The 27,996-nt window shown below is 43.0% G+C and overlaps 1 protein-coding gene across 2 annotated transcripts; it reads right to left on the bottom strand.

Moving 5' to 3' along the window:
• Positions 1–56: 56 nt before the first annotated feature.
• Positions 57–27,708, bottom strand: ACTC1 (actin alpha cardiac muscle 1). Of its 2 annotated transcripts, none has more exons than XM_061997603.1 (7): positions 27,635–27,708; positions 4,611–4,759; positions 3,204–3,528; positions 2,429–2,590; positions 2,123–2,314; positions 745–926; positions 57–385 (listed from the first exon to the last, which is right to left on the bottom strand). In XM_061997603.1, the coding sequence occupies exons 2-7, from the start codon at positions 4,737–4,739 to the stop codon at positions 242–244; spliced, it is 1,134 nt and encodes a 377-aa protein (XP_061853587.1). In that variant the 5' UTR covers positions 4,740–4,759; positions 27,635–27,708; the 3' UTR covers positions 57–241. The 2 variants fall into 2 exon arrangements, with proteins under 2 accessions (XP_061853587.1, XP_061853586.1); XM_061997602.1 differs by lacking the exon at positions 27,635–27,708 and adding an exon at positions 5,269–5,302.
• Positions 27,709–27,996: the final 288 nt, after the last annotated feature.

Below are 27,996 nucleotides of genomic sequence, written 5' to 3'. Positions count from 1 at the left end.
GTTTAGCTTCTACTTTTTTGAGCAAATAATACTTATAATAAAACAAAAGACAATAATTTGTAGGTTGCAAGTCCCAGATCTTGTTTATTTATAAAGCAATAAATATTAGACGCACAAATAAATTGCACGGATGTGTAAACAAACTGTACAATGACTGAAGAGTTCAGGAAGGATTGCCAGAAGACTCCAAGAAGCATATTGTCATCATCCTGAGTGAGAAGTAAATTGAGGGTAAAAGTGCTTAGAAGCACTTGCGGTGCACAATGGATGGACCAGCTTCATCATACTCTTGTTTACTGATCCACATTTGCTGGAAGGTGGACAGAGATGCTAGAATGGAGCCACCAATCCAGACAGAGTACTTGCGCTCAGGTGGAGCAATGATCTAGGATAGAGAAAAACAACAAAATCCTCATTTAACATAATTTCTGAACAACCATCCCACATTACCAATGTAACAACACACTAGGTATTTCCTTAAGTCAATTATAAACTTGTCTAGACTAACTGAATTGGTCTTCAACAGCTGGTGCAATACATGTAATATTCCTTAAGGAAATCTATAACCAAATTTTTCGCTTTTCTAACTCTTGCTTCTAACCAATATAATTATCTGATTAAATTGAATTTATCCTAATTTGCCCATCAGCAGCTGATCTTACTTTTGAGTTGTTCCTATATCCCAATTTAATGGTGTGGCCATTTTCTCCATCTTTATTCACATTTTATAGTCAAATTCCTTACCTTGATCTTCATGGTGCTAGGAGCAAGTGCAGTGATTTCTTTCTGCATGCGATCAGCAATGCCAGGGTACATCGTTGTACCGCCTGAGAGGACATTGTTGGCATACAGGTCCTTACGAATATCAATATCACACTTCATGATACTGTTGTAGGTAGTTTCATGAATACCAGCAGATTCCATACCTTGCAAAGAACAAAAGACAGTCGGTTAATAAATTATACAAGATATCTCCATAAAAAGAACTCTTGGCATTTCTCCTCATTGTTAATATGAACATCCATTATCTTTTTGTTGTAAGATTACTTACTGATTATTAAATGTTATAGAAAAAAACCCATAAAAATAGAATTACAGAGCTAGCTTAGAAAATGAAAATTCTTTCTTAGAAAAGGTAAGGATCATTGTACATGTGCAAAGGAAAGGTACTCAAAATATACAATAAGAGAAGAAGTAGACACACAAGATAAACTCAGTATGTGGCAATGGGAGAAAGTTATACAGAACAGAAAACATGAGTATCGGGTTATGTCAGAGTCTTACAAAAAGCATTTGTTGAATGGAGAGATCAATAAAGACAATTAAAACAATTTCATTAGAACTAAAGAAGATAGCAGTGATTGTTTCTTCTTCAGTGTTCTCAAAACACAGCTTGTACTGTTTATAAACATCAAGACAGGATATAACTAAGACATGAACCAAGATATTAGTATTTGGTGGTAAGGAAAAAGAAACCAGAAGCAAGTGTTTGTAGGCTGCATTCCAATTTATTAATTCTAACAGGTGCTTCCTGAAAGGCCTGATACACAGTAAGATGTCAGCTGATGAACAACTGCATTTATTGCTCAGGAATATAAGCATTTGCTGTATCTGTCAGCTCCACTCACGAACAGCAAAGCTTACCATCTTGATCACAGCAATGTGTGATCATACAAATCACATACAAATAAACGCACACTTCCATGCCATTTTTTCCACTCCCAGACACTTCTACCCAGAGCCAGATCCTGTTTTAAATGTAAGCCTTACAGATACAGCATTGAAAGCTATTCTTGCCATCACAAGAGTCATGGAATGTCCCGAGTTTGAAGGGACCCATAAAGATCTTAATAATGATGATATTCTAACTGTACATTTTACCACTAAAAAATTGTGACCCTAAAGCCTGATGCAAAATTTGCAGCAAGAGTCCAGAGCTCAGCTAATTACCAGTTGAGACCATATCAAACACAGCTTACAGGGACCAGAAGATCTAACACATTACTTATTTATATTTGATTTCATGTTAAATTTTGGCAAGCAGGAAAAGGAGTGAGACGTTCTAGATCTTCTGATTCATTTGTACCTCCTACAGAAAGGAGAATTTCCTGGGAACACTTACCAATAAAGGATGGCTGGAATAAGGTTTCAGGGCAGCGGAAACGTTCATTACCAATTGTGATCACTTGACCATCAGGCAATTCATAGCTCTTTTCCAGAGAGGAGGAGGAAGCAGCAGTGGCCATTTCATTCTCAAAGTCCAGTGCAACGTAGCACAATTTCTCTTTGATATCACGAACAATCTCACGTTCAGCTGTAGATATATGGGAATCAAATCAAGGTCTGGATAAGCAAAAACACTACAGCAAGAAGATGGGTTGAGAAAGACATGAGGATTTTCACAGGAGAGCAAAGCTGAAGGACTGACCTGTTGTCACAAAGGAATAGCCACGCTCTGTCAGGATCTTCATGAGGTAGTCAGTCAGATCCCTGCCAGCCAGATCCAGACGCATGATAGCATGAGGCAAAGCATAGCCTTCATAAATAGGTACATTGTGGGTGACACCATCGCCAGAGTCCAGAACAATACCTTGGAGAGAAATGTCAGTGAGCAGTTGGTATCACACAGAAAACATTGAGAGCCCTTAAGCACAGTAAGCAGCCTCCAATGCAACCAAGTACAGGATTTTTCAGGCAGCATCATTCTATTGTAGCCAGAAAGATTTTGCCCACTCCTTCTGCCTTTGCTTGCCTGGACATTCCTGTCTGGTGTGAACTTTCCCACACAACAGTTGTTTGTTATATATTTTAAGCTAATTTGTACAAACAGCTGCTTGTATGGTTGCATTCCATACAAAAGTTACCTGATAATGGGTAACTTTTGGGCCCAGTTCAAACCCTTATATTGGTGTAATACATGCATAACTATAGTATTTTCGCAGGACCATCTCCTTGTTTGCATCATGACAAGCAGCAGGAGAGTCAGTTCCACAGTGCCTCTCAAAACTAATGCAGACAGGTCCACGTTGTTCTTTCCACTGACTATTCTGTACCAACCTTGCTACTACTGTTTTCGTCAATCGCTATAAACATCACATTTTCTGTGCTTTGAATGACTTATGGTAGGTTTTCTTCCTATTTGAAGTGGGAAGGAAGGAGAGTTCCTGAAAGGAAATAATAAATATAATATTTGTTTGTTTTACCTGTTGTACGACCAGAGGCATACAGGGACAGCACAGCCTGGATTGCCACATACATAGCAGGTACATTGAAGGTCTCAAACATTATCTGGGTCATCTTTTCACGATTAGCTTTAGGGTTCAAGGGAGCTTCTGTGAGCAGGGTAGGGTGTTCTTCAGGGGCCACACGGAGTTCATTGTAGAAAGTGTGGTGCCAGATCTTTTCCATATCATCCCAGTTGGTGATGATGCCATGTTCAATGGGATACTTCAGAGTAAGGATACCTCTTTTGCTCTGAGCTTCATCACCCACATAGGAATCTTTTTGACCCATACCAACCATAACACCCTAAAGAGAAGAAAATACAGGAAAGCATTATCATTTGAGGAAGACATCATCACAGAGTCCAAACAACTAAATCACAGTCAACTATGATATTTTCAAGAAAGGTACAAGAAGTCACACCACTAAAAGGTCATTTAGGAAAATAAAATAGCATTATTAAAATACTAAGTCAACAGATTTTAAAGTTTTCTCATTAAATTATTTTTCTTTTAATCAGATGGAAGGAATTTCCCCCTCTTTTTAATGCACTTATTATTTTCAATTGCTTCTTTCTGGTCCGAAAGTTTGACTAATAGTAAACTGCACAATATCATGAGCAAGAAAAGATAGATATATACAAAGAGAGTTTATAAACAAGAAGGCAGAGAGGAAAATCAGCCTTCTAGTGAAGAAAGATACTCAAAATACTATGGAGCCTCAGCAGTAATTTATTCATGATAACAAAATACAAACTGAAAAAGTTTTAGTTAAAAAAAAGCACCTTACAAACTTTTTACCATGGAAATTGTAGGATAAAAAGTACCATATTTTCTGTGTACTGATTTAACTGTGACAAAAGGGAAAGAGAATGAGATGGTAACTGAGAAAATAAGGCTTAGAGAACAGTAAGAATCTAAGATTAGAAATAGACAAAAGAAGTCAAAAAAACTGAAAGGTGTTTGGTATGTGAAATGTTGAACAGGATGGATGGGAAAGGGACCTTAAACAAAATGAAATTGCATCATGCACAAATTCAGCCTTTGAACTAGCATCAGTAGCACATCTTCAGGACAGAGTGGGCAGCAGCTTAGTAAGGAGCTGGGTTTCGGGTCATTAGGAGAGAGGGAAGGAGTCAGGAGGAAAGCTGGTGAGTTAGAAGTAGTTGGGGGAAAGAGGAAAAGTGGTAGAAAGGTGGAAAGAGGACAGCCAAAGAGAGAAGTTGAGGGAAGCACTGGAGACCTGGAAATGTGTGGGTAGTACTACTGCAAGAAGTGAGCAGAAGGAAGGGATGGATATTCGAGACAGGACAGAAGAGACAGAGAGTAGGTGTCTCCTGCAGAGATGGGGAAGGCTCTGTCCTTCCCTGCTTCTGCCTCTCTATTTACCTGGTGCCTCGGGCGTCCAACGATGGAAGGGAAAACGGCCCTGGGGGCATCATCTCCGGCAAAGCCCGCCTTGACCAGCCCCGAGCCATTGTCGCACACCAGTGCGGTGGTCTCCTCGTCGTCGCACATCTTCAGACGGAGGCACAGACCTGAAAAACAGCGCAGCAGCGCGTCCAGACCCCGCGGGTGCTGCTGCCAGCCCCGCCGAGCCCCCCAGGCGACCCTGGCCCCGGCCCCCGCCTGCCGGGATGCAGGGCAGGGCAAGGCCGGCGCCCGAGCGGGAAATTTGACTCGTCTCGAGAGAGTGCTCGACGGCTCAGACAGGCCGTAGGTAGAACTTTACACCGGCTTCGGCAGCCGGTCTCTTCCCCGCAGCTCCGAAGGCGCGTCACGGCAGGGCGCTCGTTAGAGCGTCGTTAGCGGAACCCCTGGGCCGCCTGGCGAAACGGGAGGGAAAGAGATGAGCGATCGGCCCCGGCCAGAGGGACGGCGGGATCCGGCGGGCGCTCAGCCTGCAGGTGCGGGCGCAAAACAGCAGCTGTGCCCGCACGGCCGCATCCACCGCCCTGCCGTCGCGGTGCCTCCCGTTCCGTCTCGTCCCGTCCCGTCCGAGCCGGCCCTGCTGGTGTGCTGGCGCTGACGCTGCCGCGCTACTCACCAGACAAGCACTGGCGGCGGTGCGGGCTACGGAGGAGAGCCTGGGTGCCGGCTCCGCGGAGACGCCCCAATTTATACTCCCTTGAGGGGCAGCGTCGGCCAGGGCCGGTGCGGGACGGGGCAGCCACCTTCTCCTTATTTGGTCGGCTCCGCGCCATTGAGTGGCCACGCAGCCATGAATGGAGCCCGGATGGCCCCGGCGCGGTCCAGCCGCCCGGCCCATGTAAGGCAGGCGCGGGGCCCTGCGCCCCTGGCCCGCCGTGTGGCCAAATAGGGAGCCCGCGAGTCCAGCGCTTCCCAGGAGCAGGCTGCGAAGCGGCTTCCCGGGGGCGAGCCCGCACCCTACTCGCGGCTGCCGCCGGCATCCCGGGTGGGCCCGTGCCCACCGGGGCCGCCTCGAGTATACCTGGACCTGCGGGCCGCGAAGTGGGAGATGCTCGGACTTGGCGTAGGGTGCGGGGCAAGCTGCACTGATGTTTTCTGCCTCAGCTTTTCATTTTTCCATTGAAAAAAGAATGAAAAAAAGGCCAGTCTAGCTCCTATTGAGTCAACGACCAATGAGGCTGCTTTAGTGCCAACAACTGAGGCTCTTCTGCATGGAGGCAGCATCTGCTGCCCACATTGCCTTAGGAAGGAGCAGCACACACTCAATTTCTTTAAATCTTTGATGTGCACATGTAGCAAAAATCGTGCTTTTCTCTGGTTTTGGCTGACAACTATAGTACAAAATGAAATATGTTCATTTACATTAATATGCACATACTTCATCTCCCCATTTTTGCACATTAATATGCATATACTTCAGTTCCCCACTGGATCAGTACAGCACACCGGATCAGTAACACATCATGATATGTTCAGAGAACGAGAGATGGGAATAGCTTGGACAAAAAACAGCTATGGTATTAATATAATGTGACAGTTATTTTCCTGCTCAGTTGTTGGAATAGCCACATTGATAATTTGTTCCAGCAGTGGAACCTAAAAAATCCATGCAGGTTTTTGTGGGTTTTTTTTTGTTTTGTTTTTTTTTTTGTTTGGTTTTTTTTTTGTTATATTTTAGTTAAAAATAGAAAGACTGGAGAGGCATCCCTTGAGTGGGCTTGGCCTGATATGTGAAGGCAGAATTCAGTGGATAGTCAATGCATAATCCAGTGGAACTGTATTATATTGCAGAGTGCAGTGTCCTTCAGGAGCTCAGTTTACAAACTGCCTCATGTCTGCCTGTGTAAGACATAAGAGAGGGTGAAAAGAATTGAGATGTAGGACAGAAGGGAAGGGGGAAATGTGTTCATCAATAGATGAACATTGAGTAAACTGGGTCAACTGCTTAAACTCAGGTCCAGGTTATTAGAAGCTACACAAGAGCTGACAGCCATCAGATGTTTATATACACTTTAAATGAGGTGGAAGGAAAGAACTCATGAATGCAATCCAACCTGCAATTTGGGGACTTTGAAGAGGAGTGTTGTAAGAGCTATATTCACACTGTAGTTTGGCTCTGATAAAGGGTACAAGAACTGTAGATTATTGACATCTCATTTCTAAATCATATCCAAAGAGGGCATCAGATGTTTAGACTTTAATTTCTTCTGAAATTGGAGGTAGTGAATCAGTTTCCTTGTTTCTAGCACAATTCATGCGGTAGTTGGCTCCACTCCAGCCACAGTTTGTCTTGGGGTTGTGCCCAATTACAAGCACAACTCTGAAGAAGATGTAGCAACAAATCCTTGGCCATTGATAGCACCTGCTTATCTCTTAGTGCTTTAAGGAGAGACAGCCTCTTTCAGGTGAGACACTATTTGTTTATAAAGGTGTGTGAATGTATATTTCATATGTATGTGCCTATAAACATATGCATATATATATACTATATATGCATGTATGTATGCATGTGTAGATATAGGTAAATATCACTTTTCTTCTTAACTATCTAAGGAAGGAAAGTGTAAGACTGAAATACAGTGATTTCACAAAGCTGAAGCAAGGAAACACTGTGTTTTCTTGCTTCATCTCTGGACAAACTTTGTCTCTTAGTGTTCCTGATACTGATGAAAAATCAGTACTGATGGGATAAGGACCCCAAGTGAGTAAATATTTATCTAAACTGATTAGGCACAAGTAATAGAGAGTTGAAAATATTTTGGTGATAGAGATGCCTATTTATCTAAGAATTTGTATATATGCAAGAATGTATAAGCATATACACCCTGGCACAGGGTACCATTTCAAGGAAAAATACTTTTACCCTGAGCTGCTTTCAGTTTCAAATAGTGAGCATATTTTACTCCATGGTAAGTTGCCATATATATTTTAAAACGGCTGCTTTTTTTTTTCCCTAGTACATCTTTTCTACAGAAACCAGATAATGTGAGGGATTGGCCAGCTTCTCCAGCACTAGAGATTAGTTTATAATGTTATCTCAGCTGTTCCTCAGTTCAGAGGTGTTACATAGAAGCCCACTGCTGATAGCTGCATTGAATTTGTCCCCAATCAGACCTTCCCTGTCACATCCTGCATTCCCTTTGGCTAGAGAGAGAGACAGACTGCAGAAACTGAGACAGAGCCAACTCTTGTCTATACAAAACAGTCTGTATTTTCTTGTTTAATTTGTAACTAAATATTTGCTTTCTCAACTCTTTCCACAAAATTTAAATTGCTAATGCAGCAGGACTCACATCTGGAATCTGAGGCCCTTGAGAGATCATCGGTTTTCCTCTCCTCCTGCTCAGTATACTGCAAAGTCAAGGCATCACACAATGTATATAAATCCAAAATTTTGTTTGCTTATACCCATTCAAAAAATACCCAGCTAAAGTTATTCTTTTGGCAAAAATCATTCTGCTTTCTGCAATAAAGTGATATTACAGCCTCACATAAATCAAACAAGCAAAGAAAAAAGAACAAACCTACTGAAGTATGTTATGCAATGTCATCCAGAGGAAAAATACTCTAGTGTCTGACTGACCAGGGTCCCCACATGCTGTGTACATTTCTCATGACTTAGCTATTGGGAGTGACAGCTATTAGGAGACAAAGGAAACACAGGAGGTGTGGAGTACTGGGACAGCAGACAGATCTGCAGTGGATATAATCTGCACGAAGCCTAAGACAGGCTAAGCATGCAGGAGTGTGAACTGTAATGTATATACAATACCCATGGAATAGCAAAATTATATATATATATATACACACACATATATATGACAAATGCTCATAGGCAAAACTGGATGAACTATTCAACTGCCACGACACTGTTATAATTGCATTCGAAATCAGAATATTAGTTCTACCTCTGCATGGTAAAAATATGAATTAAAAAAAAAATCACTCTGTGATCTTATGATGCTCAGAAATCTGTCTCCAGGCATTTAAAGGACAAGAGGGTCATTAGGAGCAGTCAACAAGGCTTTAGCAAGGGGAAGTCATGTTTGACCAACCTGAGAGCCTTTTATGAAGATGTAACTAGGTGGATAGATGGTGGTAGTGCAATGAATGCGGTTTATCTTGATTTCAGTAAAGTATCTGACACCATCTCCCACAGCATTCTCGCAGCAAAACTGTGAAGATGTGGGCTGACTGATCAGGTAGTGAGTTGGATTGTTAACTGGTTGAAAAGAACTATAAGAAGCATTGCAGCAGAATCTTATTGATGGGCAGGAGTCCATCAACGATGTTGAAGAACACTATCACGAATAAGTCACTGTCATAAAGGAGTCATAGGTGGTTGTCTATGTAGTTTCCAATCTGTCTCTGTGTATGCAGACATACAAAGACAAGCTGGAAGAGACAGTTCTGCAGTCACCACCAACCTGAAGTTGTTCCCTGTGAAAAGCTCAATTTTGCTTTCCAATTAGATTTTTTACTTCCCAAGGAAGAAATCTTTCTTCTGTTCTGCTAGAGGACATTTTCACAATTTAACAATCACACTGTCAGGCAAACTTCTCCAGAAAATTTACTGGTTATTTCCCTTTCTTAGTTATGTCCCTTTCACCCTAGTAATGGCCCATATTTCATACTTAATATATTCCACTCTCAGCATTAAACCCTCCACATAGTTGCAAGCTGTTATCATCTCTCTGTGTCTTTCACCCACTCATGTACTGCTGCATGTCTATAATTAACCTAAAACATCTTAAGTGTGTGCTGAAATGGTGGAATCATGAGTAGGCACTGGAAGTTAGAGATGCAGCTAAAACATCTTGTTATGAGTTAGAGAATTAGGAATGGGCAACGTAAGGGGAGGTGAGTGGCAGTGAAAAAGAAAAAAAAGCTTCCGCGTCTCTTACCCTCCAGAATCATTAGTTGCCACATGTCAGTTAGGAAGAAAGGCTTTAACTCTCACTCCCATTAAACTCCCTTTGCAGTGGAAAGAGGGCTCAGAGAGTGCTGGGAGATCCTAAAAGCACAAAGACTGCACAAGAGGAAGGTCTTGTTTTCAGAAGTGCTCTGCATTTCTCTCAAGCCAGAGCATGACAGAGTAAGACTACAGTATTTCATACCCTGAAGACTGCAGTCTGCTCTGGAATAAAACACAGCCCAGGGAAACGCCTACATTTTAGGCTCCTCAGGCTGTCTAACGCACTGAGAGACATGGAGTAGTTCAAAAGGACATAAATATGTCTTGAACAGCATGTATCTCAGTTGCCATTCTTGAGCAGTGTCTCTAAGAGATACCTGCCCTACATTAGAAAGCTGACAGCCAGTATTTCTAACAGCATTTCTAAGTCCTATTTCTACTGTGTGGGGTTTTTTTCCAGTTAGAGAATATATTTGACAAAAAAAGATGGAACATCTAACACCAGAAAAATCAAACATGAAAAACATCTTTGTGTGTGTTTGTTCAGTATCACACAATCACCATTTGATATTTGATGAGCCTCTGGCTGCTAGTAGAGTATCAATAAACATAAATTCCAAATGGGCAGTTGCTAAGTGTACCAAAGATAGTTTGACAGTATCTTATATTAGGATATTTCCAAAACTCACCAATGCTTAATGCTAAATTCTGCCCAGTTAACTGAAATTTATGATTATTTTTTATTTAAATTCTATTTCCTTCTTATATGTGATGGTAAAAATCTCAGATTTGCAGAATGGTAATCCAAGTTAATGGAATGACATGGTACCTTAGCAGATATTTCACTAGTATGTAAATGATATAGATTAGTACTTATACATTTTAAAATGGCAAAGGAGAACTGACAGAGAAAGAATGCAAGACATTCAGAAATTTGCAGCCCAAAGCATTTCCTCCCCCTGATTTATGTCTCACTCCACTTTCAGTCTCCTCAAAGCTTATGACACTCTCATTTCTTTGCAATAGATTCTGCACCTGTCATGTTCCATAGAGAGATCAGGACTTCATAGTCTATCTGCATATTGCTTTTCAAGGTTAGCATCACAACTGCATTGGTCTGGAATGTCATGAGATGTAAATCTACTACGAATGGTCATGTTTCTAGCACAGTGATGTAACCTTTCAATTTAGTCTAGTTCTCTACTGTAAATCCTTCTTCAAGGTCTGAGTCTCAAGCACCTGTGGTTATTCATATCAAAGACAGCTTTTAAGAACTATTCAGAATGTTTCATTATCTTTTCCCTTCTTCATTGCTCCTAATGTCTCTCTCTTCATGAAATTCTCTTTTAATTATGTTTTTATCACTTTCCAGCTATCCACCATTTCTTCACCTTTCTTCTCATGTGATTCCCATCTTTGTTTTTGTTCTGGTTTAGCAAGGAGCAGCTTTCGCTTGGTAACAGGGGGAGCAGGTTGCAGTGAAGACCCGGTAAAGAGTTTGCGGACTCTCCCCCGGCTCCTGGGTTCACACCCACCTCCAGCCCGCCTGGGCCAATCTGGCGCCTCTGCCATCACTATTTAGGGGACGGGAATTTGAAGTGCTGGTAGGAGGTGTAAGAGTGATACAAGGTGGGGCGACCACGCAGACCCCACAGCCAGAGAAGGAAGAAGAAAGGAGAAGCAGTAGACCAGAGGCCCCTCTGCAAGCCGTGGTGAGAATGCAGGCTGTACCCCTGCAACCTATGGAGACCCATGGCAGGACAGAGAGTTACCAGTAGCTCTGTGTGAGTGAGCCCGGACGGGTGAGGAACTGTGTGAGGAGACGGCCATGGCCCAGGCCGTGTTGGAGAGCCTGAATGCCGCAGAGCAGACCCACACGAGAGGCAGAAAGGAGCTGCAGCCTTTGGAATAAATGCACGTCGGAGCAGCCCGGGCAAGGCTGCCATGTGTTTGAGGTACCCCACGGACTTTCAGGGAGGACGGGTGCGAAGCCCACCTGTCCTGAGGAGGGACAAACGGCAGAGGCTGTCGGGAATAAACTGACTGAAACCCCCACTCCCTGCCCCCCTGAGCCATTCGGGGGGGAGGAGGTAAAAACACCGGGATCTCTGAGCCCGGGAAGAGGGGAGGTGTGACAAGAAGGTGCTTTTAAAAAGTATGGTCGGGCTCTTCATTGTTGTACTACTCTGTGTTTTATTTTGGTTATGTTTTGGGGTTTTAGGGTTATGTTTTAGTTGATGTTGCATTAAATTATTTTCTGTTTTCTTCCCCAAACCGAGTAGCCCGGTGAACCTTAAGCGGCAATTAAGCCCTCCCTACCCTTTGGCAATTCTCAGCCTCTTCGGTACTCGAGGCTAATCGTGGTCTTTTGTTCCCTGATGGGCCTAAACCACGACAGTTTTCCTCACAACATATCTTTAAATTCTCCAGCTCTACGTTCTCCAGCATGCACAGATTGTTGTGTGCAGCCACCTATATGCAAAATGAGCAGAATTGAGTCTGAGAGGATAAAAGAAGATCTAAATTGCCAAGGAAATGCTTTCCAGAGAAACAAGAAACATAGCCCTTTTCTTCCCCAACTAGCATACCATTGTAGGATGATGAAACTTAATATCTATACTTTGTCTTTATTGGCACATCACACAGGTCTTCTTGTTTATAACCCACCACATTACTTTGGTCTCACAAATCTGCATGAGTGTACTGCTATGAGTAAGGTTCAGTTAACTGAAACGAAAAGAACCTGAATTTACCAGCTGCTGCAAACTACTGTTTCTGTAAAGCAGATTGTTTCTCAGCTGCCTTTTATTTTTCAGAATCAAAGACAGATATCTCATAATGACAAAAGAAGCAACAATGAAGCAGTCTATTCTAATTACATTATGGCTAAGTGTGAGAAATATTGATGTTACTTTTGCAGAATCGGAAAGAAACTAAGACAAGGAATTTTGACTGTTATCTACCTCTGTGTGGTGTAAATCAGTGGATTAACCATGACTGTTATCTACCTCTGTGTAGTGTAAATCAGTGGATTGACCATGACTGTTACCTACCTTTGTGTAATGCAAATCAGTGGACTAACCATGAGACTGTTATCTACCTCTGTGTAGTGTAAATCAGTGGACTAACCATGAGACTGTTATCTGTTTGATAGGAATTAGAGTTTAAATCTTAGGATTGTGAGGGAATCTATGATAATATACAAAAACCAGACATCCTCTTAGGAGGATTTTAGGCGCCTCGAGAAGTTGTAAACCTTGGAGTACCTAATCAATGGGGAAACAAGGGAGGGACCTTGCGGCCGGGATAGGGAATAAAAAGCCAAGTGTTGTATCCATCGTGTGTGCCTACTAGCTAGGGCACCCGCTCTTGCAAGAACGCTTAATAAAAGTGCTTCACTGCAGAGTCTGACCTGAGTCTTTCACGAGAAAGCTTGTTTTGTTTCTCACACTAAGGAATTAGTTTTTAATAAAGGAAATTATTATTTTGTACTACATGTTAAAGTGGGAGGACTTACATCTCTAATCTGTGTAGACTAGGAAGAAGGGGAAGTATCATGTTACAGATGAGGAGCTAAAGTTCAGGAGGATGAAATGACCTACCTAAAGTCACAGCAGAAGTTAACAGTTACCATAACTGAATCCTACAAATTCCACCAGTTGAATAAGAAGCACACTGTCGCTCTCATATAGGCACATAAGGCTCCCTGAATCTGTGGTGTTGACAGAAACAGTCTGCTTTGCCACAATTAAGAGATCTGTCCTTCCCCAGAAATACAATTTTACAAGACTGCTCTTCTACTGCTGCTCTTAGGAACACAAAGATATTTGATGAGTCTCATAAAAATGCAATGATTCCAACCTACAATTTTGCAAAATCTCAGTTATTAACAAAGGACATAGCCATATCGTGTTAAATGAGAAAACAGATAGCATCAGTAAAATCTCATTGGCAAAAGTTCACCATTTAAGTCAACTGGGGAAAATGTTGCTGAAAATACAGTTTTAATATGTTGCCTTAAGCGTAGTAGATGTTCAGGAAAAAAAAGGTCAATTTGTTGGTTCATAAAGCAATTATTTTCCCATAAAATATCTTCTAAAATATTACATAAAACCAAAGGCAGTCAACACAAAGAAAATCAAGATGGTTTTCTATTTTGCAAAACAGTATCAAAACTACCAGGCCACATGGCTGCCCTCAGAGGAACGACTCTCATGATAAACAATTATTTCCCAGTGTAAAATTTATTGGATAAACCAAGATACTGGATAGACGTTTGAGATTGATGTGCAGAAAAAAATCAAGTCTACCATACTTCCTTCAAAATGATAAAAAATGGCCTTAAGACAAGGAACTCATTAAAAATCGGTAATAAAGAAAAGTTACTCTCAGAGCAAGATTGCCAAGTCAGCCATACTCTAGAGAGAACAGAGGCACAGAGATGGGCTTGCATTGACATTATCCTCCAACAGAGATAGTAGAGACTAAGGTTTCTAAGGAATCAGACTATATTCAATGACTGACTAAAAGGAGGAAAAGCATTTTTATTTAACCTTGTTTAACCATGTGACATTTGGAGACTGTATTTAGCTCAGCCCTGAGGGCACTCCCAGCCTGGCTGTACCTGCTCATCGTCCCCCAGGACTGCCCTGACCCAATCCACAGCCCAGAATCCCATGTCAGCCCCACTGGTCTCCCTTGACCCTGCCCAGTCCAGGATCCCTTGTTAGACCCTCAGGGCTGTCAGCCCCTGCCCCGGTTATGCCCAGTAAGGTGCTCCAGCTCTCCATGGGTTGAGGTCAGCCTACCCCTGTCCCCACAGCCCTGCCCAGCCATTCAGGGGCTATGTTTTGAGACCATTTCCCCTCACTGGCCTTGTTCCTCATACCCATCTGAACTTTGACATTTCAGCCAAGCCTTATCACTAGGTACCTGATGGCTACTAGTGGATCTGAACCCTGTCTTGTAGATGATTTCCCCAGGCCTCAGAGCTGCCTCATAACCATGATGTTGCCTTATGATTTGGACTCTTGCATATACTTGGCTACCATCTCCAGGCCTGCCCTGCTTGCTTCACCTGAACCTTGTTGTCCTGATTTGAGCTAGGACAGAGTTAATTCCCGTGAGGAACCAGGAAAGGGCACAGCCTGAACGGCCGACCGAAGCTGGCCAGCAGGTATTCAATACCATCCTAACATCATGCCCAGTATATAGGTAGGGGCTAGCCAGAAGGAGCTCTCTTCCAGGGCTGTGGTTTCTCAGTCACCAGTCTGGAGCGGTGGCTTAGGTCAGGTCCCGGATGGTGAGCAACTGTGTCACTCACCAGTTTTCTTTGTAATATCCCATTATTTTTGTTATAGTTGTTCCTCTTCAATTTGCCCTAGTAAATTGTTCTTATTTCAACTTATGTGGGCTCTTTTACTTTTTTTTTTCCCAATCCCCTCCATGTTCCTCTGGGAGAGAGAAGTCACAGCTTTTTTCCCCTTTGCTCCAGCTGGGCAAAACCATGACACTTGTGGGACTGGGACCTGGCTGGTGAGAGCCCTGCACTGCCTGATGTGTTATCACCCACAGGATTCCCCGTCTACTGTAGAGGCCACACCAAAAACCTTCCAGATGATCTTGCTGGCTGCACCACTCTTTCATTGCTACTCTTTTCTAGGCATGTCACTGCTCATCTTTTCTAGCCAGTACATTACCTGTTTCTGCTTCGTTCACTGCCATTCACAGAGGCTTTACACAGACATTAAAAAATAAAAGCAGATACCCAGGACACCTTCAGCCAAACAGAGCTAGTAGATTGCAGAGTCACATTTCATCTCTCCCTATGCTTTTGTATACCCACAGGCCCATATGAATCAGAATGAAGCAGAATATTATATTAAAAGCTTCAAAGGCATTCAGATGCTAACTTAAGAACTTGTATCTCACACCTCAGCAGAGTACTCTGACATCTAATCTGTAATAAAAGAGAGAAGGAATAGCCTACTCTCCATCTCAATCTCCATTTTCATTTTCATGCTGAGGTGGCACATAAAAAGAAACCTGGCAAAAGAAATCATAAAGAGTAAGTCCTATTTAGCTTCTAATAAAGAAAAAATGCTGACGAATTTCTACAAAGATATCAGGTTCTGGCTCCTCAGGGAACAGATCTACCTGCTAGCTTCTCCAGTTGAAGCACTCTTAACTCCAGAAGGGAAGAAGGTTTCAAATACATGCCAGGGTTTAGTGCTTCCAATATATTACTCTAAATGGCTTATCACTACTATAGGTTTGGTTTTTTTTTTTTTTTCCTGGAATGCTCCAGTGCCTAAATCATCTCACTTGTTTTAGGTTAAACCTACATACCTATGCCTATTCTTTAGATTCCTGTCTTAGTACCGCACAACTAAGAACAAGGTACTGCAGAACCTCCAGCCTTCCTTACATTTAGCACACTACATATACTTTTTTGCAAGTAGCAACTAAAATCCATGGTCCTTTCAAAAAAATATACCATTTTAAAGGCCTTTAATGCAGAATCTCTTGTGAAATGTAATTTGTGTTAAAACTTCTGGAAAATGAAAAGAAATACATTATCTTCTATAAGACTCAACTGCACCATTTCCTTTTTCTGTCATTGGTTGTCAAGCTAGTTCCCAGTAAAGACTGACAACTCAAAATTATTTAAATGGCTGCTGTACAAATTAAACTTTTGCAACTGGAATATTGTAGGGAGCTCCAAGTGCTTAAGTGCAAGGAAATGGGAATTAACTACAGCAAGATTCAGAAAGATTACTCCATGTTTGAGAGAAAATCCTTAGAAGAAAGCTTACAGAATTGATACAAACAATATAAAAATTCTTTTAAAAATCTCATTGACTTTATTAGCCTTTGGGATAAGGCTAGGAAGAGTTGCCTAAATATACTGCTTTCCTATTAAAGAGGACACAACTATTTATAGTTGAATAAAAGGTGTAAATACCCAAGGACAAAGAAATATTTGTTTGATAGAACTGTAACTGATAAATTGACCATTGATTATAAATCATTGTCTAGCTTACAAACTTGTTAATTTAGGTTGTTATCTTCAGAAGATGCTGCAAGAGTTCAAACCCGAGCAGGAACTGGGCTATACATACTGAACTGACTAAAATATTTTTTGTTGATTTGATTTCTATAGCACCAGGAAGCAGGTGAAATTCCACACAAGCATAAAATAAAATCAAGATTAATAAATAACAGAATAAATGTCGAAATAGCGTATCTAAGCATATTATAAAAATTTAATCAGTTGACCTGGAAGCATATAAACTAAGTAAGCCCTTAAATCTTGAAACATGAAGAGAAAAAGCTAAAACAGGCACTGTTCTTATAGTCTTGTTCTAGTTAACAGCCTGCATCTATCTTAAACTCAGTAGATTTTTTATCTCTTTAGAGGCCTTCCAGTTTGGTACAACTAAATTGTTTGCATTTATTATTTAAGTTTAAACTCTCAAAATTAATGTGAGGTTTTTATGCATAAGGAAATGAGGTTCAGATTAATTGACTTAATGATAACCAGGAAATTGATGATCAGACTGAAAAATTATTCTTAGAAGTACCACTCCAGTGTTTTAAGCATCAGTCCAGTAACACTCAAATTTTGCATTATCACCTCATTCCCACTGGTGTTTCAGGGCATGCAATTTTGCAGATGATTCTAACAAGATCAGACAGTTGTCAGGATGAAGAAATTCCTTTGCTCAGTCAGATTCTCCAAGCTGATCTACTTGAAAGCTGTAGAAAGTTTTACTGGTTTCATCAGAATTATACTCAGCTGAAGCCACAGAGGAGTGAGATTCTGAGTTCAGTTATTAACAAGGAAATGAAATACTGAAGGGCTTACCTTTAGGAAAAATATCTCTGCAGTATTCAAACAAAAAGAAAACAGTCAATCTTTGAATTCTAATGAGCACAGAAACACAAGTGGGTTGAAAATCAAAATTTCAATAAAGCTCAACACAACATTATTACTTTTAAATATTGATGAGTTTGAATGGTCTTTTATTTGTAATGCATATTTAAATGATGACATATAGTATATTTATATGTCAGGCTTCCTCAATTCTTATCTATTTGTCCTCAAATAGAGGGCAAATCATTACTCCTACAGGAAATTAAAGAAAAAAAAATTAAAGTATTACAAAAGCATAGCTTGTTTAGTAATGATCTCTAGATTCATTGTGGGAGATTCAAGTTATTCTTCCTGTTCCCATCATTAAAGAACAGAACAAAAATGGTAAAGCAATAAGAGCAGAAGTGCTACTCATCCTAAAATACCTGTCACCATTCCGAATCAAGCCCTCCTGTAACCAAGAGATGATAATTACTTGCTGCAGAATTACACATTTATAATGCAGACATGAATAGTTTCTAAGACTAGTATAAAACTGCATAAGAAATTCTGTTAGAATGAAGTTAAAAGAAGTTTTGTAACATCATTGGTAATGAAGTGTGGACTGGTTTAGAACACACAGGATTTCTTTCACACCTAGTAGCAGAATTGCATATGGCCTTGAATAAAAGAGTGACTATTTGTAAAAGAATTTTGTTGTTTACTTTAAAAGGATGTGGAAAAATATGCAAGAAAATGGAGAAGAGGAAAATGAATGTGAGGAATTAATGTTTCAACTAACTGTACTGCTGTGCAGCAGGAAAGTGGGTTTTTTTGTACAATTAATAAATAAAGTTTTAAATAGTGTTTATTTAAAATTTATCTCATTCTCTTTTTTTTTGTGTGTGTGTGTGTATATGTGCACAAAGTATGTTAACACAATAGTACCTGTAAGTAATTTATGTATTAACAAATATACCTAAATTGGGGCTGCATGTCCATCACCTTTTTACAGATGAGGTGAGTGATTAAAAATTTTGGAGATCATCAGTGTAGGACACTTACTACTGAAGGTCCATTCCCACAAGGATATAATAAACAATAGGATGCAGTCCAAAATCTGATCAAAGCACTTGCTAAGGGATCAAACCCTTTCCTATTCTCATTGAAAGCAAAAAAACAACTTCAGTTATGGTCAACTTTACTTCACTATGGCTTTTTAATTGTAGCAGTTTATTGTTAAACGGCGAATCCAATCTTCTTGTGTTTTTACTGTGGTAGAATTACGTGTCCCTACCTTCCAGAACCAAGCTACAGGTAATTCTAGGCAGGAGCTATTACAAAAATAATTATAGCAAGATATACACTAAATTGAATCTCTCACAATACCCTAATGGCTAGGTGCTTACTCAAAAGGAGAAAATGAGAGATATTTTGAGGCTGCTTCTGTATTTGTTCTTCACTTTCAGTACTTTTAAAGTAACTGTTGTTGTTGTAGGCGTCCGGAAGATCTCGGGTTGTAACGCGAGAGGTGGTGGGTACAGAAGAGGTGGGCACGGGGTGGAGTGAAAGGAGGTGCTTGTCTTAGCAGATAAAAGCACATGGTGTAAACCATTAGTTGGAATAAAGTGTCAACCATACTGAGTATTGCAGTGATCTTGTACCCTTAGCGGGGGTGGGCTGAGTGATCCGTGCGGGCGGCCGGTAACGTCAACATATGGTGACCCCGACGTGATCGGCGGAACGCAGGACATGTGCGGCCACGGCACAGTTGGAACAGGTGATTAAGGTACTCAAGGCGGTGGCGCCTCAGGTGGGCGAGCGGATTAATCGCACGCCCACGGCCCTGTGCATCCTAGGGTTGCAGAGGCGGGTTGTGGTACAGGCACCCACAAAGTTATTAAACGTCCAGAATTGGACGGTGGTGGAGGAGGAGATGTTACAGGCTGCCTTAGCGGGGACCAAGGGGATGGATCAGTATCTTAAAGCATGGGGGGAGATTAAGAGAACTCTAAGGCAGCAGAGGAGAAGCAGTTTTTGTTGTCGGCGCAGGAAGCTATCCAGCGGGAGAGGCGGAAAGCGCAGACAGAGGAGAGACTTTGTAGTGATCAGGAGGCTCAAACGAGCGTGGAAATGGGAGAGTCTGGTGGCGCAGAGAGGTCCGTCACTATGTGGGGACGCGGAATGTGATAAACTTGACAGCTAGAAGGAGAGTGAGGGGTGCGGCTCCAGAGCAGAGCCCCCGGCGGGAGAACTGCTTCCCAGTCGAGCCCAGCCCGCCGGGTTACCCCTGGGATGAGTTGCAGAGGATGCGGGCGGGGAATGCCGCGTGGACGGAGAATGCCGAGCGGACGGAGTCGAGCGCGACCCCGTGTTAGACTGGGCACCATCGGGCACCGAGGGGAAACAAAAAGAAAACGCAGGAGAGAGTAATACCGACTGCGGCGCCGGGGACAGCACGGAGTGAGCCAGACCCCGCCCCCCCCGACTCTTCCATCCGCAGCCGCCGCCGGGCAGCAGCTTCCCGCGCCCGTTAAGTTTCTCCGAAGTGCCGACCCCACCCCGCGAACCGACACCACCGGCCCCAGCCCTCACGGACCGCTGGGCTCGTCCTTTCCATCCTCAGTCCGTTGCCTCAACGACTGTAAAAACTGTCGGCCGTGATGTCATGCATTTTGCTATAAATGCGATGATGAGTAGTGGTTTTCTTACAGTGGAAACTTTATAAGGTGTTTGGCATTGAGAAGTCAGTGGCACATAAAAAAAAAGGGGTGAAGAAGTTTTATGGGAAGTGGTTTGTGTTTTGGACTTATTGGTTAAGGATTTTTTTTTTTTTTTTTGATCAGGAGTAAAAAATGGATTTTGTCACAGTGTTGATACTTCAAATGATTATGGTAAATGGTTTTAGGCAATTTCAACAACCTAAGCAAAACGTGGGTTACACTGCCCAAAGCAATCAATCAGTCAATATGTTCATCAATGGCCACTCCAGATAATCCTTTTTCAACCTGTTTGGTGGGAGTTCCATTAGATGTGCCACAATGGCCTGTACCAAATGCATTATAAACAAATCCCTTAGTTAAGGCTAATCACAAAGTTGACAACTGGGATTCAATCATTTCATAGTTGCCAACAATGACAACAGAGCCACAGGAGTTAGATCTATAAAGATGGATTTTTGTGTTATGTTTAATTTTACCGGCAATACCAAAAAATTTTAGACAGAATGTGGATCCCATCCAGGGCGTGTATAAGAACACAACATCTTGGTGCAATTATACTTCACCAAAAAGATCCAGGTCTTGTCTTATGCCTATACAGTTACCAAAGGGATTTTTCCTGGTTTGTGGGGACCAGGCATGGCCTGGAATACCCTTGAGATCACAAGGGGGACCGTTCAGTTTGGGACGACTGACGATCTTGATGCCTAATCACACAGTGATTTGGAAACATTGTCGTCCAAAATGATTTGTGCATGCATTTACTAGCGAATGTGATGACCATGTTACCTTTGGTCTCCTTCAGCAATAATAGCAACTAGCATATTTGCTCCAGGTGTAGGATTATCTGCTTTATTAACTCAGCTACGCAAATTAGGATGCTGGCTTAGCAAACAAAGTAATCAAACCTCAATAACATTAGAAGGCTTGATTAGTGATATAAGTAGTATTAGACATGCAACCTTGCAAAATAGAGCAGCTATAGATCTTTACTTTTAGCACAGTGTAACAATTTTGTTTGTCAGCTGTGCTTTTTTTTTTTTTTCGGTGTATAAAAAGAAGCTTACGAGGCATGAGTTGCTCAAAAAGAAAAAGGGGGAATTGTGGAGGAATTTCTGGGTGAAAGAGGCCATGGCCTGGTAACGGTGAACAACCCATGCTTTGAGAACTAATGTGCGGATTGTCCTTGAGCAGCTCTGTGAGAAAAGAAAAAGAAAGAATGCCTGCATGATAACAAGCTTGAGCAAGCTGAAGCAGTATGTGAAACCCCAAGGCTTATCGCAGAAAGCACAGCTGGCTTTTAGAGAAAGGACCAATTAGAAGTAGCGTAAACATGCTAGTTTTGCTGCTGATTATAAAACTCTGATGCTTGTTAGTAAAATTTGAGTTATGACCTAAAAAAAAAAAAAAAGCCTCTTAGATTCAAGGAAAGGCTGCGAGAACTGGGGTTGTTTTGTCTGGAGAAGAGGAGAGTGAGAGGAGATCTTATTGACATTTATAGATGTCTGGATGGTGGGTGTGGCTAGCGACGGGACAAAGGGTGGTGGGATGAAGCTGGAACACAGAGGGTTCCACTTAAAAAATTTAAAAAACAAACAAAACCCAACCTAACAAAATAAACCCAAATCTGTTTTACTGTGAGGGTGACAGAGCAGTGGAACAGACTGCCCAAAGCGGTTGTGGCATCTCCTCTCTTGGAGGTCGTCGGGACCCGCCTGGGCATATTCCTGTATGACCTGGTCTGGGTGAACCTGCCTCTGCAGGGGGGACGTTGGACTGGGTGATCTCTGGGGGTCCCTTCCAACCCCTAATATTCTAACATTCTATGATTCTATGACCAATGGGGGCAGATATGAATGAGCTCCCCTAGAAACAAAGGTTATGAAGGAGCTGCGTGTAAAGACACATGCTTTACAGATGCCTCATCAAAGACCAACACAGCAGCAATGGTGTGGAAACAGGGAGATAGATGGGAGAAAATCTTGCATACTGACACCACAAAATCGGTGCAGTATCTAGAGGCCAAGGCTGTCGCCCTTGCCCTGGAGGCATGGCATTCAATGCCGCTCAATATCGTCACCGACTCAAGATTTGTCATTGAACTAGTTCGACAATGTGCACGAGCCATTTGTGCCTCTACCAGTATAGCAGACCTCATATTGAATGCCTTACAAACTCGTGCTGCCCCCTGCTCTATTATACACATCAAGAGTCACACCAATATTCCAGGGGCTCTCACCGAAGATAACCAAAAGGCAGATGAAGCAGCAACACGTGTATGGCCTATCTCTGCCCAAGAGGATTTCCCAGTGGCCAGACAGCTACATGCCTTTTTGTGTTGTGGAGCGTGGGCAATACATCATCAGACCAAGATCCCTCTCCCAAGTGGCAAAGCAGATAGTTGCTGCTTGCCCTCAGTGTGCTTCAGCGCTACCATGGGAAGCTGGAGTTAATCCCTGAGGGTTGCTTCCGAATCAGATCTGGAAAATGGATGTCACAATTTATGAGCCCTTTCGCCCCAACCATCACCTCCATGTCACCATTGACACCTGCAGTGGCTACATATTAGCTACCCCCATGCGCCAAGCCACAGTGCGCCAGGCAATCAGGCACTGGCTACAATGTAAAGCCGTCCTAGGATGTCCTGAACAAATCAAAACTGACAATGGGCCTTGTTACACCTCCCATGTGACACAGGAATTCTGTTGAACCTGGCAGATTAGATTGGTGCACGGTATCCCTCACAATAGTCAGGGACAGGCAATCAAACGCGCTCATGCTACTCTTACAGTACAGCTCAGCCATCTTAGGGAGGGGGGGAGCATGGGACATAGAATTACCCCCTATAGGCAACACGATATTTTAATGCGCTGTCTGTATGTCCTTAACCATTTTGTTCAAGGGTCGGGACCCATACCGGCACAAGCACACTTTAGGGAGCAAGAACCAGTAGCAGCAGTCAAATTGTGGCAAATCGACACTGGGGAGTGGGAGTCAGGGTAGAAGCTTAGATGCCTGGGCTGAGGGTATGCTTGTGTAGAAAAGGAGGGAACCCAGCAGTGGGTCCCATCAAAACGATTACGACCAGAGATATGAGTCTAACGGTCTACTGAGTCTCTTTTGCAGGTTGACGTGTTCTTCGGAGTGCTCGCTGTGACACAGATCCATCTGGGGTCACTCAACTATTGGCAAGATTGGGCAGTGAAGTGGAACACGATCAGCACCTGTTTATATCTTCCCATAATTGGCTCAGCTAGCACGTGTGCTGGGCAGACACGTTATGTATCAGCCCATGCCACAGGATGCTGGAGTCATCGAGCTTAGGGAGGGGGAGATGTTGTAGGCGTCCGGAAGATCTCGGGTTGTAACGCGAGAGGTGGAGGGTACAGAAGAGGTGAGCATGGGGTGGAGTGAAAGGAAGTGCTCGTGTTGGCAGGTAAAAGCACATGGTGTAAACAATTAGTTGGAATAAAGCATCATCCATACTGTGTATGTAAGTGGTCTTGTCCCCTCAACGGGGGTGGGCTGAGTGATCTGTGCAAGTGGCCTGGTGATGTTGCCGGTAGCGGCACAAAGGTTTTGGGGAGTAGAAAAAAAGAAAGCTGAAATTCAGAAGTGACATCATATAGCATCATAATCATAGAATCATAGAATGGTAGGGTTGGAAGGGACCTTTAGAGATCATCTAGTCCAGCCCCCCTGCAGAAGCAGGTGAACCTAGATAAGTGTCGGAGACGGCGGGAGAAATGCAATACGACCAACAAGGATGATCAGCAAATCTCACTTTATTTGCAAAGACACCACTCTTTTATAGCATCGATAATCAGCCTCATACATATTGCCAAAGCTAAGCTCATCATTGGCTATTTGTCTAAATGTCAACTCCTCTTAAGAAACATCTTGCTCTACATTTTTGTGGTTAATACATCCTCTTTTTATATCCTGTGTACATGCAGCTGCAAGCAGTTCCTCATCTCAAGGACAATGCACCCTTGGGCTAACCTTTTTTCTATTTAAGACATTTCTATTAGGTTAACATTGCTATGACCTCTTTCTTTCAGCCATACTTGAGCAACACTCTCCACATTTCCCCCATTTTCTTTTTGTGCTAAAAGATTAGTGTCCCACATTTAGAAAATCATTTTTCTCATCATTTTTTGCAGACACATACATATACACGGCAAAAGCACAACCATTAGCAAGATTAATGCATATTACAATACCCATTTTAACTATAGCCTGTAACCAGGGACCAAGGCCTAATGAGGTTAACCATCCTTCAAAACCTAACTCCTTGTCTATTTGTAAATCTTCTGTCAATTGTTGTAGTTTTGACAACTGTGCATGAATAGATCGAGAGTGATCAGATAAATTCATACAACACATTCCTTCAAACTCTTCACAACCATGGCCCTGTGCTAACAACAAAAAATCAATTGCAGCTCTATTTTGCAATGTTGCATGTCTAACAGAATCTACCTCTAACATAAGGTCAGAAATGGCCTTAAAAGTTGCATTGTTTTGTTTAGCAAGCCAACAACCTAATTTATTTAGGGTGCTTAAAGCTTTAGCTGAGACAACCCCTTGTTTACACCATGTGCTCACATCTGCCACCACCAGCACCTCCTCTCACTCCACCCTGTGCCCACCTCTGCTGTACCTTTCACCTCTCACGTTACAACCCGAGATCTTCCGGACGCCTACCACATCTCCCATTCCCTATGCTCGATGACTCCAGTGTCCTGTGGCACGGGTTGATACGTAACGTGTCTGCCCAGCACATATGCTAGCTGAGCCAATTGCAGGAAGATATGATCAGGTGGTGGTTGTGTTCCACTTCACTATTCAATCTTGCCAATACTTGAGTGACTCCATCTTGATCTGCATCACAGTGAGCACTTCGAAAAACACATCAATCTGCAAGAGAGACTCAGTAGACCATTATACTCATATCTTCTATGCCCCATGCTCTCCCCCTCCGTAAGACTAGTGTGAGGGATACCATGGCTCAATGCATGGGGATAGCTGGTATGTCCATGACCCCTGCGGGCAGCCTATAACTCAAATTTTACTAACAAGCATCAGACCCTTACAATCAGCAGCAAAGCTGGCGTGTTTATAGTACTTCTAATTGGTCCTTTCTCCAAAAGCCAGCTGTAGTTTTCTGCGAGAAGCCTTGCAGTTTCACACGCTGCCTCAGCCTCCTCCTTGCTCCAAGTTGTTATCTCACAGGTATTTTTGCTTCTTCGTTTCTCACAGTAGAGAGCAGCTCAAGGACAATCTGCACATTAGTTTAGCAACTCATGCCTGGTAAGCTGCTTCTTATACACTGAAAAAAAAGCACAGCTGACAAACAAAGTTATTATACTTGTGCTAAAGATAAAATCTCTAGCAGGTCTATGTTGCAAAGTTGTATGGCTAATACTACTTACATTACTAATCAAGTCTTCTAATGTCATTGAGGTTTGGTTACTTTGTTTGCTAAGCCAGCATCCTAATTTGCGTAGCTGAGTTAATAAAGCAGATACTCCTACACCTGGAGCAAATATACTAGTTGCTATTATTGTTGAGGGAGACCAAAGGTAACATGGTCATCACATTTGCCAGTAAATGCATGCACAAATTGTTTTGGACAATGATGTTTCTAAATCATTGTGTGATTAGGCATCAAGATCGTCAGTTGTCCCAAACTGCATGGTCCCCTTTGTAATCTCGAGGGTATTCCAGGCCATGCCTGGTCCCCACAGATCAGAAAAATTCCCTTTGGTAACTGTACAGGCACAAGACCTGGATCTTTTTGGTGAAGTATAATTGCACCAAGATGTTGTGTTCTTATACATGCCCAGGATGGGATCCACATTCTGTCCCAAATGTTTTGGTATTGCCGGTAAAATTAAACATAACACAAAAATCCATCTTTGTAGATCCCAATAATTCTAACTCCTGTGGCTCTGTTGTCATTATTGGCAACCATGAAATGATCAAATCCCAGCTGTCAACTTTGCCATTACCCTTAACTAAGGGATTTGTTTTTAATACATTTGGTACAGGCCATTGTGCCACATGTATTGGAACTCCCACCAAACAGGTATAAAAAGAATTATCTGGAGTGGCCATTGATAAACATATTGTAGACTGATTGATTGCTATGGGCAGTGTAACCCACATGTTTTGCTTGGGTTGTGGAAATTACCTAAAACCATTTACTACAATCATTTGAAGCATCAACATAAGCCACCTTTTAGCTTCTCAATGCCAAAATGTTCTGTTCTTCTAAGTTCCATTCCTGACACCTAAAACGCCTTAGAAAGTTTCCACTGTAAGAAAACCACTATTCATTATCACATTTACAGCAAAATGCATAACATTACGACCAACAGTTTTTACACTCGTTGAGGCAAGGGATTGAGGATGGAAAGGATGAGCCCTGCGGTCCGTGAGGGCTGGGGCCGACGGTGTCGGCGCGCGGTGTGTGTGGGGGGGCTCCGGAGACACTGACCGGGCGCGGGAAGCGGCTGCGCGGCGGCGGCTGCGGATGGAAGGGGGCGGGGGGGGGTCTGGCTCACTCCGTGCCGTCCCCGGCGCCGGCGGTGCACTCGGTATTACTCTCTCCCGTGTTTTCTTTTTCTTCCCCCGCGTGCCCGATGGTATCCAGTCTAACGTGGGTCGCGCTCCCCCACTCTCCTCTGATCATCCTGCGCTGCACCCCCGCCCGACTCCGCCCACTTGGCATTCCCCTGCAAGTCGTCCCGGGGGGAACTCGGCGGGCTGGGCTCGAATGGGAAGCAGCTCTCCCGCGGGGGCTCTGCTCTGAAGCCCCTTCGCCTCTCCGACTTTGTAAAAACTCTTGTGTAGAGAAGAACTTTTTTTTTTTTTCTTTTTTCTCGGTATCATCCGCCTCAGCTCCGCTCCCGGCACTACTCTCGGCGCCTCTCTCGGCACTACTGTCGGTGCGTCTGCCAGTTCACTCTCTGCCCCAGGGACAGGCTCACTAAGTGGGGGGGGCAGAGGCGGGGGCTCTTTAGGCCGGCACTCTCGTTCCCCAGGAGGGGCTGATGGCTCATATGGTTCCCGTACCGCGTCCGTGCCTTCAGGGCTATTTTCTACACGCGGGGGGTTGAGCATTACTTTTGAGACGGTAGGAGCCAGCGAGGTGGATTGGAACCAGTCATGCTCATAGTTTTTGTTCTTACGCTGTGCTGCTGATGCGTGCTCAGCAGCCTTCTTTTCTGCCTGATGTTGCAACAACTCATTGTGCACTATCCTCCAAAGCTTCCCTAACTTTTCAGCTATCTCATCGTCCTCCAGCGTAGCTTCCCATAATTTATCCCCAAACTTTCGCCATTCACTTAACTCATGAACAGTATGTGGGTTCTGAAAACACCCCTTAGCATACCCATAAACTAAAAGCCCAGGGAGATCCTTTTGCAAATCTATTCCCTTAACCTGTCGCGTTTTTAAAAAACAAGTAAATAAATCATATGCTGCTTGCCTTTCCATTTTCAGAAGACGTCAGCGCTGTTGCAGCCCCACAAGGTCTCGGCAGCACGTATCGGCCGGGCTCGTCTATACGGTCACCCAGGGCACGGCACCACCCCTTCCTTCTGCTTTCTGGTGCTTAGTTGCCGTCCTCACTGCTAGGACCCGAGCTCCTTCGCCGCTCCACCGTGGTTGCCAATCTTGTATCACGTCGGTATATCACGTCCCCCGTGTATCACGTCGGGGTCACCATTTGTCGGAGACGGCGGGAGAAATGCAATACGACCAACAAGGATGATCAGCAAATCTCACTTTATTTGCAAAGACACCACTCTTTTATAGCATCGATAATCAGCCTCATACATATTGCCAAAG

The sequence above is a fragment of the Colius striatus genome, chromosome 6 (assembly GCF_028858725.1).
Source record: "Colius striatus isolate bColStr4 chromosome 6, bColStr4.1.hap1, whole genome shotgun sequence".
Lineage (NCBI taxonomy): Eukaryota > Metazoa > Chordata > Aves > Coliiformes > Coliidae > Colius > Colius striatus.
Note: the sequence above shows the minus strand (reverse complement) of the source record. Positions and strands in the feature narration are given on the sequence as shown.